This window comes from Brassica napus, chromosome C6, assembly GCF_020379485.1.
Source record: "Brassica napus cultivar Da-Ae chromosome C6, Da-Ae, whole genome shotgun sequence".
In the NCBI taxonomy this organism is placed as follows: domain Eukaryota; kingdom Viridiplantae; phylum Streptophyta; class Magnoliopsida; order Brassicales; family Brassicaceae; genus Brassica; species Brassica napus.
Window position 1 is genome coordinate 43,360,902 of NC_063449.1, and position 13,914 is coordinate 43,374,815.

At 34.2% G+C, this 13,914-nt stretch overlaps 2 protein-coding genes across 2 annotated transcripts; both read right to left on the reverse strand.

Moving 5' to 3' along the window:
- Positions 1-2,214: 2,214 nt before the first annotated feature.
- LOC106404577 (glycerophosphodiester phosphodiesterase GDPD4) lies at positions 2,215-4,314 on the reverse strand. The gene is made up of 8 exons (XM_013845291.3): positions 3,970-4,314; positions 3,786-3,883; positions 3,622-3,682; positions 3,456-3,536; positions 3,245-3,337; positions 2,890-2,979; positions 2,673-2,800; positions 2,215-2,586 (listed from the first exon to the last, which is right to left on the reverse strand). Exons 1-8 carry the CDS (start codon positions 4,240-4,242, stop codon positions 2,418-2,420), a joined length of 993 nt encoding a protein of 330 aa, XP_013700745.1. The 5' UTR covers positions 4,243-4,314; the 3' UTR covers positions 2,215-2,417.
- Positions 4,315-4,890: 576 nt separating this feature from the next.
- LOC106402348 (serine hydroxymethyltransferase 2, mitochondrial) lies at positions 4,891-8,589 on the reverse strand. The gene is made up of 15 exons (XM_013843061.3): positions 8,362-8,589; positions 8,239-8,289; positions 8,076-8,162; positions 7,874-7,995; positions 7,636-7,712; positions 7,368-7,492; positions 7,172-7,264; positions 6,979-7,071; positions 6,688-6,885; positions 6,477-6,581; positions 6,260-6,325; positions 6,036-6,113; positions 5,589-5,700; positions 5,309-5,419; positions 4,891-5,221 (listed from the first exon to the last, which is right to left on the reverse strand). The coding sequence occupies exons 1-15, from the start codon at positions 8,440-8,442 to the stop codon at positions 5,073-5,075; spliced, it is 1,548 nt and encodes a 515-aa protein (XP_013698515.1). The 5' UTR covers positions 8,443-8,589; the 3' UTR covers positions 4,891-5,072.
- Between the last annotated feature and the right edge of the window lie 5,325 nt (positions 8,590-13,914).

Here is a 13,914-nt window from a genome sequence, read left to right on the forward strand (position 1 = left end):
AGAGAAAAAAAAAAGAGACAAGAAAACTTTGACAGCTTTCGATTGCAGCCTACAAGGTAGTACATGAGAAAAAAATAACTATGTAAGTCAAAGGATTCGTAACTTCAGACTGTAATAAAATAACATAAAAACAAGAACGTAACTTCAGACTGTAATAAAATAACCCAAGTATTCGTAAGAAACCTAACATGCTTCCTGGCATGGGAAGATCCTGGTCAAGAAGGGGATTCACCTCCTCTGTAGAGAGAAGATTCTGCTTCTCGGTAGAAATTCTCAATAGATCGGTTTCGGGCACACTATTAGAGTTGAGGAAGTCTGCAAGATGGGAAGAACCCATCTTTACCGCTGCGCTGTCGCCATACATTGCGTATTCCAACTTTCCTCTCTTTCTACCGTCGCTATCCATTAGGTTTTCTAAAGTTATTCACTTTTCTTCCTCACGAAACCTCCGCCGATTAGGTTTTCGTTTCGTTCTCCGTCCCTTTGAGTCTCTCTCTCTTCTTACTTTGACAGACTCTATCTCTCTCTCGCGCTCGTGCGTTGTTTAAACAAAGAGTCCTCACCTCTATATATTTTGTGGGTCCATGCTACCAAAGGTAATATTTTTACCTTCCAAAAATAAAATAAAATGTTATATTATATTATTAATATCATTAAAATTACATGTATTATTTTACTTTGATTTATCAGAAGGAATATAAACTAAAATAACATGTACAATTTATTTAACACACTTACCATTACTATTTTCCTTTTAAAATAAAAAAAAAAAAAAATATTTCAAATTACAGAAAAAAACTACAACTACTGGGCAGATACTACCGACCGTTATGAGTTGAATATGAGTTAGAAGCTGAATCAGATTATTAGCCAATTATGAGTACTAAATGGGCTCTAGTTAGCTTTAGTCTATAAATTTAAATTTTGAATGGATCTGCATCCGACCCGGGCCCATGAGACACACCCGAACCTCACTGCAAGAAAAAACAAATAGGTCCAAAATAACAAGAAGGAAGAAGCTCTTAGAGATCCTTCAATAGAAAAGCCTTACCTCTGCACTGGTTATGACATTTTCTTGCTTTGGGAGCCTTGTACAATGTGAGTTTCTACCTACATATGCATTATCCTTAACAGCAGCAAGTTTGGGAATCTTATAAAGTTGTGTATTGTGTTCCTATAAGGTGTGCTAGGCCTGGGCATAAAATCCGGAATCCGGAATCCGATCCGAACCCGAACCGAAAAACCCTACCCGTTATCCACTCCGAAATGTAAAAATACCTGAACGGGTCTTGTAGGGTGGTACAAAAAACATCCGAACCCGAAGTGTTATTAACCGAATCCGAACGAGTAGCCCGAAAAATTCAAAATTAATAGTCAATATAATTTTTTTGAAATATATATAAGTATTTCAATTATTAAATTCAATATTTGTGGTAATATGATATATAATAATAAATATTAAAATTTTAATAAATGATTTAAGTACACAATTAGTTATAAATAAGTATTTTATAATTTGATGATTGAAATAAAAAGTCTAGGCAATACATATAGTTTACAAATGATGTTTGTTTTCATGCTTGATTTAACATTTTTTTGTTCTTTTATCAATTTTATGTGTGATAGATTAATTTTTATTTAATTTTAGATGTTTTTCTTTATATTTTGCTTCAAAATTATTGTTTTTTTACTTCGGTTATATCCGAACCGAACTGATATAGCCCAAATCCGTACGATATATGATTACTTAATGGGTTTTAGGATGCAATACAATTTTGAACCGAACCCAAAGTGTTATATTCGAACCCGACCCATACTAATAAAATTTTAGTATGGAACATAGGAGCGTAAACCCGAAAACCCGAAAAACCTGATCTGAACGCCAACGGGTACCCGAACGCCCAGGCCTAAGGTGTGCTATGGCGCTTGTGCATCAAAGAATAAAACGAATATTCTATGCTTTTCCAAACCCCCACAGCAGGGGTCCCGGGAGTGTTCATAGACTGCAAGGAGAAAAGAGCTTAAATCACCATTACCCAGTGTTCAGAGTTTTGCTGCCTGAGGGTGCCCATAATGCTCCCCATCAAGGTCTCAAACATGTTACAGCCCAGTCATAATTGTATTACAAGTTCTGATTCAGGAAGCTGATGCTTTGTTCTTTACTTGTTTTACTGTGTAGTTGTCAGAAACCTGTTGGTTTAGTGAAACAAGATAAACGTGAAAGAACTTTATATGAAACTTATTTTTACTGGTTAGATGTGAGTTTCTTAATCATACTATATATAGTCTTTAAGAATGCTCTAGTTTTACGAAAATTGTAATAAACATGCTATAAGTTGATGTCAAACTGAGACATGGAACTTGAAGCCGAAAGTTGATTCCAATATCAGTTCTCTGTTGCTTGAACCAGGAGTTTCTCATGTCCGTATTGAGAAGCCTTCTTCAAGACACTCAGTTCTAAGATCTTCCATGAGACCCTGAAACATAGCTGGATTGCTCGTAACAACTGCATCCACGCCTAAGTGAAGCATCCTTTTCATTGGATCAGTCTCATCCACAGTCCATGCGTAAACCTCTTTCTTTCTCCTGTTCATCGGATCAAGCAAGGTTTGTAAGCACATGGAAAGCGAACGGTAGTGTGTTGGTTGAAAACATTGGATTTTATTGCTTACCGATGCACAACTGTCATCAAGTTTTCATCGATCAAGGGATGATAGACTCCAACAACACTAGCTCCCTTCATTCTCAGTAGTTTGCTTCTCACTCCAGTCAAAGGATCCACCATCACAATGTATCCCACCTGCCAAGAGAATAACAAAAGTCCAATCACAATTCACAAGGAAAACTAGACCCAACATCTCTATCCAATTCTCACATTAATCTACTTACTGTAAGATCTGGTGCTCGTCTGATTAGGTCCCTAGCCAAACTGTCGCTTTTGGCCCATACGATGCAATTCTTGCACCGCGCTTTCTCAATCTAATAACAACAGAGGACTGATGATTCAGGTAGACAGAGAAAGAACTATCACAATTAAAGTGAACAAAGCATAAAAATGATCCATACTCTGTTTTATTTACAACAGCAGTTTCTAGTTGCGAGTGCACAAAGATACAAGGAGAGAGCTGGTTTAAGAAAGCTCATGAGTAATCAAAAACCTTATTTTATATTTGCAGACATTTGATAAGGAGCAAACAAAGATCTAAAGCTTTATAGGCACAAAAAAAAAACTGATAGTACTTACAACAGAGAGAATGTCTAGTGCGAGTCCCTTTTCATACATTGGGGGTCCGACTTTAGCATCAAGAATCACTTGCCGGACTGAAGTTGATATCGCCTAAGTAAGATGATTGACGAGTAAGGTTACACTTGTTAATAATCAGCAATTACAAAGCAAACCACGAGAAGATAATAATAATAACAAAGCAAAAAGTGTAACTTTGAGGAGGGATTACAGCTAAAGCATCTTCAAGGGTAGGAATCCTACGATTTTCCAAGGTCCCTTTAACAATCTGTGAAACATCAAGTTCCTTGATCTGCCAAAAAGATCACGCACTTTAAATCAAGATCCCAGCAGATGATGGGGGGAATGGAATGGAGATGATGATGATGATGAGACACCTGTTTCATGCTCAGATCTCCGACTTGGACAGAAGAGTTACGAGCTATACGCTGCAGATCCCTGACTGTGCATATGATGATCATAAGACGAAGAACATCTCCAATAATGAGAATCCAAATACAAAACGAAACGAAACGAAGAGAAAGGAGACGAGCTCTGTAACCTGTTGTGGAGAGCGAATAGAACACCATCGGAGGAACGAGAAACATCAACCTCAATGCAATCGACACGAGTACCAATCGCGTAACTGTAAGCATCCATCTGACAATAGAGAGAGTAAGGTTTACAATAAGAGTGTGAAGAGGAGGGAGCAATGATCGAGATTCGAGAAATGTATATATACATACAGTGTTTGGGAAAGCTAAGGTGGAATCGCCGCCGTGAGCACAGACACGTGGAGGATGCTGGAGCCAATCGCACTTCTTCGCGACGTTCTGGCGAATTCGTCGGAGCTTGAAGTGGAAGAAGAGAGGAGGGACGATTGCTAAGAATACCACTGCGAATAGAATCATCCTCTTGAGTTTTCTCGAGTACAATGGCCTGAAGAGATGAAGACGGCGCCGAGTTCCTCCGCCGTCGAGTGGCCGTCTTCTCTGCCGCCGCCACTCGAAGATCGCCATTTGGTGTCAGATCAGAGAGGCTGGGAGATGATGGTGAAAGTAAAAGTAAGTTTATTTATTACGATTGAAAAAGTTGACCAATGATAATCGAACGTGTGTCTTTTGTTAACTTATAGGAGTATTTAACATTTCAATAGATTAATAGCTCAAATACACTCCCTCCATTCTAAGACTATTCATATTTTAGGAAAAAAAACTGTTTCAAAAAATACATTTTAAAATATTTTTAATGCATTTTATTAATAAATAATAATAATAAACTGTAAACTTCTAAAAAAAAATTAAATGTGTTTATTAAATTTTGATTGGATAAAAAATATAAGAAATAGCTAATCGAAAAATAATGTATTCGTAATCAAAATTTATATTTTTTTTATATGTATGAAAACTCTAAAACATACATCATTTTGGAACGAATGGAGTATTAGTTACTCATAAATCTAATCTTCACATTTTATTTAGCCATTTTTTGCTGAAGATCAAAGAGGTTATGAGGTTTAAAAAACAATTATCATTTGGAAATAGTTTAATGAACATAAAACATTCAATAGGTTTCTATTTTCTCAAGTATTGTTACTCATAATCTAATTTTCACTTGATAGTTTCTTTCATTTTCACAAATGTAGGTATAATTTTGCCAATTAACAGTATAAAAAAAAACCATTTTATTCTCATTTGCTCAATATCTGAAAAGTAAAGAGTAAATGTAAGAAAAGAAAAGCAAAAGAGGTAGCAAATGAAATCATTACATTCAAGAACTTCGTTGTATCTCTTAGGAACCATTGTGAATGCTTGTGGAAACGTGTGTCGATTTTCACTTTTGATGAAAACTACTCTTTGTATCGCATTGTCTCTTTCTCGAACCCAATCGTTGGGAACTGTTTAGCGTATTCTTCAATCATCTCACGAAGCTTTGCCATCTCTGACTGTAACTTCTCATTTGATTGCATCGTTGCTACAAAGTCCTTCAGCTTTGTTCCTGCATTACATTAACATTATACATCCCTCAATATAATTCAGAGAGCACGACACACACAAAAAAAAACTAGACGGTTTATGTATATACCTTGAGACTCTGCCTTGATCTTCAAGGCTATCTTGACGGCTAAATCAAAGTATTCAGCCACTTTTGCAAAATCTTCTTCAATGAATCCTCTTGATGTGAGAGCTGGTGTTCCTGTAAGAAGAAACACATACAGTTCTTTTAGTTATCACCAGGTGTTCCTATGATCACAGACAAAAGTTAGTAGAGTTTCAAAACTAGTAATGCCAAGAAGGATGAATATTACTACTTTTACGACATACTAACACATTACTTCTTTCAGTGTTCATTTTAAGAGCCTTACCCATACGGATGCCGCCTGGAACCATGGCGGAAACATCACCAGGAACAGTGTTCTTGTTTGCTGCAATATGTACTGATTCTAATACTTTTTCCACTCTTGATCCATCTATTCCCTGCAAACACACCGTTTCCAATATCATCATCCATTAGCAGAGAAATTTAGCGACACTATGCACTGCTTAATGAGGTTCACAGTACAAAAACAAAACATTTACACTTGATTTGCTACATGAGGTCAGCAAATCGTCGGTCGGAGAAATGAAATCGCACAATATAATATATGAGAAGCAAGAAATCATAATTGATTTAGTTCACCGTACTAAAACCAAATTCTATGAGTTTAAGTTATGTTCTCTAAAACAGATCTTCTTGTGCAAAGATATAAGTAAAAAAGCAAGCATTCTAGACATTAAAGGGTACATACCATAAAAGATAGAACGGGATATACCTTATTTTTCAAGTTCACCAAGACTAAATGATTGTCAGTGCCTCCAGATACTAAGTCATATCCTTTTGATAGCAAAGTCTGCAATTACAAGCCATATTTTACAAACAAAAAGGGAGATGATTAAGTAGGCGTCATACTCAGGTGTTACAAACATGGCAGGATACTTGAGGTATATCAACTAATTTACTCAACTAAGAAGATGACAATCTGCAAACACATCTCACCTCAGCAAACTTTGAGCAATTGCGGAGAACTTGATCCTGATAAGCCTTATACTCTGGTGATTTCACCTGTAATAGAGTAAATCGACAAGACACGAAGGCTATGAAAGAGAGAACAAGAAAATCCTAGTATAGACCTTAACCAGAAAGTTAAAAGGAGTTCACGGTACAAAATAGACAATACATAATAATTTCATATAAAAGAGTTTGCTGGACGAACCTGCTTCAGAGCAACTGCTAGACCTGTTATAGTATGATTATGTGGACCACCTTGCAGTCCAGGAAAAACAGCTGCATTGATTCTGTCCTCATAGTCATACATGACCTGCCATGTATAGATACAACCCATATATGATCAAATACAACTAAATATATTCAGAACTTGAAAGTTATTTACTAATTCATTTACACCAATATAACTTGAAATCCACCTCTTTTCCTTGTTTGTTAACCTCTTTCAATCCCTTCCTAAAGAATATCATAGCCCCTCTGGGACCTCGAAGAGATTTGTGAGTTGTAGTCGTAACAACATCAGCATACTCAAAAGGAGAAGGAATAACACCAGCCGCAACCAACCCACTAATGTGAGCCATATCTGCCAGCATAACCGCCTTTTGCTTGTCACAGACCTGCAAATTTGTCATGCACAAACTTTAAAAATGCAATCTGCATCCAACTTTAGTAATTATACTTCACACTCTAGAGTTGGGACAGTATCTTACCTTACGGATACGTGCATAGTCATATAAACGAGCATAAGCACTTGCACCCGCAACAATAAGTTTGGGTCTGAAAAGCACCGCACTTTTTTCTAGCTGCGAATAATTATAACATGTGTCTTAATGGTATATATTGGTAAAATATAAACAGTTTAGTGTATATGCATTAAGCTAAGCTGGCTATCAACTACCAAACCTGATCGTAATCAATGTAACCAGTGCTCTCATCTAATCTGTATGGCATTGTCTCAAAGAAGATGGATACAGCAGATATTTTCTTTGTGTCAGTCTGCACAAGAGCAATTTAAAAAGATACATTATCAACTCCACATGGAGAAGAGAAATGAAGCTGAAATGCTGGCGATGCTATAGAGATTGATATCCAAGGATACCTGATAACCATGAGAAAGATGGCCACCATGAGGTAAGTCAAGAGCCATGATTCTTTCATGAGGTTTAAGTAGCGCGGTGTAAACTTGGAAGTTAGCTGGTGATCCTGATAAAGACTGCACATTGACTACAAAAAAAAAAAAAAAAAGAGAGTAGAGCTATGTCGTAAGTGTTCCCATCCTACTAAAACTGGTTTCTAGTAGATAATGTGTTTAACCATCACAACTAAGTAAAAATGTCAAATAATCAAGTAGTAAAACTCGTAAGTACCTCCCCATTTGGAAGGATCTAAGTGAAAAGCTTCGAGGGCGCGTTTTTGACATAATGACTCAGCCATGTCAATGTACCTATTATATAGACAAGAATAGCAAATAAAATTTGAGTATCGGATACTAACAAGAAAGTGTTGTAAGCATAAAAACAAATATATCTTGAAGATTTCATCAATTCCAGAAAGTAGCACCAAAGTGGAACACTATAGTAAAGTGGAAAAGGATATGTTACATACTCATTGCCTCCATAGTATCTAGCTCCAGGGTAGCCTTCACTATACTTGTTAGTCATAACAGAGCCAACAGCTTCCATCACCGAGGCAGATGTGAAATTCTCCGACGGTATAAGTTCAAATCCCTGAAACCTCACACACACAACATCCAGAATCTCCAAATCAGCTTTCAATACCCGTGAATCTTGTTAAGTCAATATCACACCTTCCATTGACGAGCCTTCTCGAGTTCGATAATATCTGCGATTTCTGGATCGATTTCTTCCAGAGGTGCATTCAGTTGCTTTATCCACTGATATCAAATTCAAAAAACAATGTTCAAAAGACAGCCTTAAACGAATTAATAAGGTGTGATAATTATTTATTACACTGGAACGAGATCTCTCCGAGTCCGCCATAGCCGAGGTTGGCAAAGACGACTGAACATTAAAAAAAAAAAAACGGATCAGAATCAAAACAAACAAAGAGGGGATGAGAGAATCAGATTTAACCATGGAACGGAGGGAAACGCCATTTGAGAAGATGGGCTTCTTAAGGGAAGATGATAGTCTGCGAAGAGCCAACGCCATCATGTTTCTCTCTATCTGTTTCTGTGTTTGAAACGTGTGCAGCAGTTCAAAGCGGCACTGACTCTGTTAAAATGTGCGCTTTGTGTTGTGGTTGGTGAGAGCAAAAGGTGGTTTGTCACTTTATTTTATCCGGTGCAATGCAACGTCACTCATGTCACCACCACTTGCGATCGACAGTGATTAAAATTAGAGATGAGATCTGTTTTTTCTTCAGATCCCTCACTGATCCGTGCCTAAGTGTGGGTTCTGGAAAAATTATCTAGTTGGGCTTCGGAAGAATTGAGGCCCATGTCCACTATGTTTAAGAATTAAAACTTCTGTTTTGATAATTAAGCATCTGTTATAAATTAAGCATTGAAATGATCATCCACTTCTTTACCAAACTCAAGCACTATGATCATCCACTCCTTTACCAACTCAAGCACTATGATCATCTACTCATCAAGCATTATGATCACCCACTCATTTACCAAATTAAGCACCATCTTTGTTATTTTATGTATTGTTGTTCACTATAAATACCATCACTCATCTCACTCTTTTGTACACCATAAACAAGAACAAGAATTTATAATCAAAACACCATTACATCTTCTTCTTCTTACTTATAATAAACCCTCTCACTTATAGTAGTGTTATTTGCTTCATACGGGTATTAAATTCTACTCTTATTTAAATTTCTCGATACTATAAATTATAAGTTATTTCATAACACGTTATCAGCACGATCACTCTGCGATTCGGTAAAATTTATTTGTATCATTTATACCCTGTTATAATGGTCGGTATACCGCCTCTACTATTATTTATATCATGTTATAATGGCCGGAATACCGCCTATATTATTTACTAGTAATTTAATTTATTTATTGGTCGGCCGAGCCGCCTTATATCCTGTTTATTATTTATTGGTCGGCCGAGCCGCCTTATATCCTGTTTATTATTTATTGGTCGGCCGAGCCACCTTATATCCTGTTTATTATTTATTGGTCGGCTGAGCCTCCTTATATTCTGTTTATTATTAATTGGTCGGCCGAGCCGCCGTATAATTTATTTGATATTATGCATTGATCGGCTGAGCCGTCGCATGATTTATTGTCATATAACATAAATATTTCATTGTCATAATTTTTTACTTTTATGAAATTTTATAGATTTGATTGACCGTTTAATACGATATTTTCGGACTAATTTTTGGTGCACTCGATTTAACCCCAACGGTCACAAAGAATTTTTTTCAAAAATTTCCCCTTTCTCCAACGGTCATGAACAGTAATTTTCATCTATAAATACAACTCATTTTCACTTCATTTCATCATCCAAAACATTTCATCTTCTCTCAAAAATTTCAAAATCGCTCTCCTCCGATTTTTCAAGAAAGATGATTCGCGCACTTTTGTTTTTATGTGCCATTTTTATTTGTGTTTCTATTTATGGTTTATTCGATGGAGAATTTACTCCGAGTGAATTTAAGATGATTATCGGTTTAATTTTCTTTACATCGCTTCTCCTTGTAATTTCTTGTATGATTAATGTAAACGGTTTTTAAATTATGAAGTTCATAATAAATGATTCATTTTAAAATTGCGAAATTCTAAAAAAAAAAAATATATATATATATATATATAGTCATTTTAGACGATGATATATATATATATATATATATATATCAACGCTTGTCTATATGTAAGAATAATAGTTATTTATGAATTAAATTTTGCTTATTATACTTTAATATGCTTCATGATTTAATGGTATTAAGGAAACATACTTTATGATTCATGGTCTAACATCATAAAAGAAATTATTTGTAATCGGTTAGTTTTGTGGTCGATTAGTCTTTGGTCTAATATCATAAAAGAATTTGGATTATATGTTGATATTTACTAATGTAATGGCCATGTTTATATGAGCAAAATTTAAAGTTTTCAGGATTGTGTATTCTCTCGGAAAGATATGTACAAGTTATCAGCCAATTCAGAAACGTGAACAGCTGAAACTTTCATCGCCGATATACTTCTGTTTATAAGATAAGTATTTTTATGCTTTATATACAAGTTTAACAAACTTGATTAGATAAATCAATTTGCATGAAGTTGGCAGTGATATAAATTTGTTCATTAAAATTGATTGATAGGTTAAACTTTGTTAAAAAGCATGAGAGTAATAATATAGTCTATATAATAATTACTATGAAAGTTTTATTTATTTTCTGATATAATAAGACACCTTTGTTAATACATATTTATATATATTTGAAATATTTTGATTTTATTACCATTTATTTTAAGTTTAAAGCTTGACTCTAAAAGATCCATAAGTTTTGGAAGATGATATATATAAAAAAAGGTATTATCACCTGAAGTGATTACCTAAAGCTCATTTTGTATTTTGCATTTAAAGATTACAAGACCTGACGTCGGTAATTAAAGCCAACTATGTTGGATGTTAAGTTTAAAAGTAAAATTTCTTCAAGAATTTGTTTTATGATGCATATATATTGAAAAAATATCTATTGATAAATCACGTCTAGTTGATTATGATTCATTCTCCTGAAGAGAATATGACATTTAAAAACTCATAAATTGTGGTTTTAGACGTGAGCATAAATGAGGTCAAGGTCCAAAGAGTTTCTTTATAGAACTCATACTCTCACTTAAAGTTGAGAAAATAAACATGGTAATAAAGAAAAGAAATTATGACTTCATCTGAAGATGAAAGAAAATTTATTGTGTGTACAATACAAGGTAGTAAAACTTATAGAATGCTTAAAAAGAGGATATATATGATGCTCCAGAAGTATACATAGTATTACTGCACATAAAAATTTAATTTAAAGTTCTTAAGAATGCAATTTAAAGTTCTTAAGGTATTGTATTTTTATAAGTATCAAAAGTTAAAAGGATCTACGAAAAATACATAACCCATGTAGGATATGTTGTTGATTAAGAAAATGAGATACATTCGAGATTGATAAACCTGTAGTATTATACTCTCGAGGGGAAGAGTTAAAGAATCTCACTTTTTATGATAAGTCAAACATCCAGAAGATTATGTTTACACTAAAACTAAGATTAATGAATTTTTCTCAAAGTAAATCCGTAAGATTTTGAGACACTTATGTTGAGACAATAAGCAAACGAAATGATATATACATTTCAATCAGAAATAATTCTCAAAGCAGTATAAGTATTTTAGAGAAAATATCTACAGCCTCTTATATATTGTACTACACAAAGATTAGTATAATGAAGATAAATGTATAGTAAACTAGAAGTTTACATTTGGCATGAATCAGTTAGACCATTTTGGTTCATTAATAATGCGAATATATACTTAAAGGTCATATGCATAGTCATATAAGAACCAGAAGATTCTTCCGAATGATTTGACATATGTTGCTTACCCATAAGATAAAAGGGTAATATGGTTTTCACCAGCCAAAATAAGATATTGGCATAAATAACGAAGATGTTAGTGGACTGATCACCCACTATGCATTTTTATAATATTGGTGAATTCACTTCTTAAAGTCTTTAACGACTATAGCACATTCACTGAGATAAGTGCTAAACATTTTGAGCAACATTGGATCGCATCAAGCCAATAAATATTCACTAGTTCTCCCCATCATTGGTATAGAATCAGAAACCAATCATTTTCATCTAAGAATGTTGGATGTTGCTCCGCCACAGAGCTTCAAATGAAGATGTGTTTTCAAATGAGGTTGGAAATATATGTTGGATATAAATCTCTATTGACACTTAAGAATCCAGAGCCATCCCCGAAAACTATAAGTAAGGCTATACATGAATTCTAAAAGTGAGTTAGTACTTCCAACATAAGGGGGAGAAAATAAACAGCTGGAAAAGAAAATAAGTTGAAATGAATTATCATTGATCCTCGGGCTAAACACAATGTGAAATAGAAGTCCAAAAGATAATTCATTTCAAAACTTACTAAAGCAGTTGCCAGACACGACCCATATAAATATAGTGATCAAGTCACATATACCAGCTGTAAATGCTCCAATAAGAATAAATGTTCTACAAGAACAATATCAAACTGCTAGTCACGCCTGCAGCGTGGTAGACAGATTGGTTCCCAAGATAAATCCTCGTAAATGAAAAGGAGCATATATTGATAATGGTCAAAACGAGGCAATATAGTTTTGTATGATCTCCAGAAGAGAAATTAAACATGACTGACGAAAATTCAGGTACCTGAGACAAATGAAGAGATCTCAATAAGTTATGTCATGTATGAAACAAAATGGAACCGATAAGAAAATTGACGTCGATGATATTATACATGCAAAGTAGCAGTTGATATAATAAATGAGAAAGAGGATCATGAAAGAAAGTCTATTGAAAAGTGTACACAAAGAAATGATTGGCCAAATCAGAAAGATGCAATAGACAAAGATATAAACTTCTTGTGAAATAGAGAAGTATTTGGACCAGTAGTCCATACACTAAAAGGTGTAAAACAAGTGAGATGTAAATGAACCGTTGCACACAAAGAAGGATCAATATGAAATTGATTGTGAAGAGACATAATTTCATATGGTAGATGCAACTAGTTTCAAGTTCCTTATAGTCTGGTAATAAAGGAAGAACTTGAATAAAACAATCCACTTGAAAAATGTTAATCCCTGAAAGTATAATCCATGAAGGATTGATGATATCAAAATCATGTTCCCGGGAACTCTGCATATTCGATCGAATTGAAACAAACTATTTTATGGGATATATGAAATATTAACAAATGTATCCATTTGTATTTATCAAGAGATTATAAATCAATAGAATCATGATTTGAATATAATCAAAACTCCTGAAGAGTTATAGAAAAATTATATTTTGAAAGAAAACTCTTGACAATACTATATTGTTTTTATGTATTCTAAACTGGAGATCTAAAACTGAGATGTTATCATAAAGATCCTTAAAGTATTTTATTTAAGACGCTCGTATATGTTTGGTCCTGAAATACCATACGTAAGAGTGTTATTTAAGAAAATTATTAATCTTTTTCATTACTGAAAGATGTAATTTCATATGAAAAGAAAGAAAATCATAATAGTAACTTCTATAGTTACAAATGAATAATTCGTATGTACGAGACGAATTTCTATACGATTATATGTAAGAAATTTGGTTTGAAATCCAAATAGACCAATAAACTATTGTCTAAGTCAAAAGAGAATTATGGACAAGAAGTCTAAAGGCCCTAGATATCATAATAGAAATGAATAGAGTTTATTCTCTTAAGCTTAATTCTCTGAAGAGAGTTGATTGGAATGCATATCCTGAAGATATTGTTTCCAGGGAAAGAAATATGATAGTAAGTGTGGTTGTACTCTTTTTCCTTATCATGGTTTTTTTTTATCCCATTGGGTTTTTCCATGACAAGGTTTTAACGAGGCAACAAAGAACATACAAAAGATAGACAACCAAAGAGAATGTTACAATT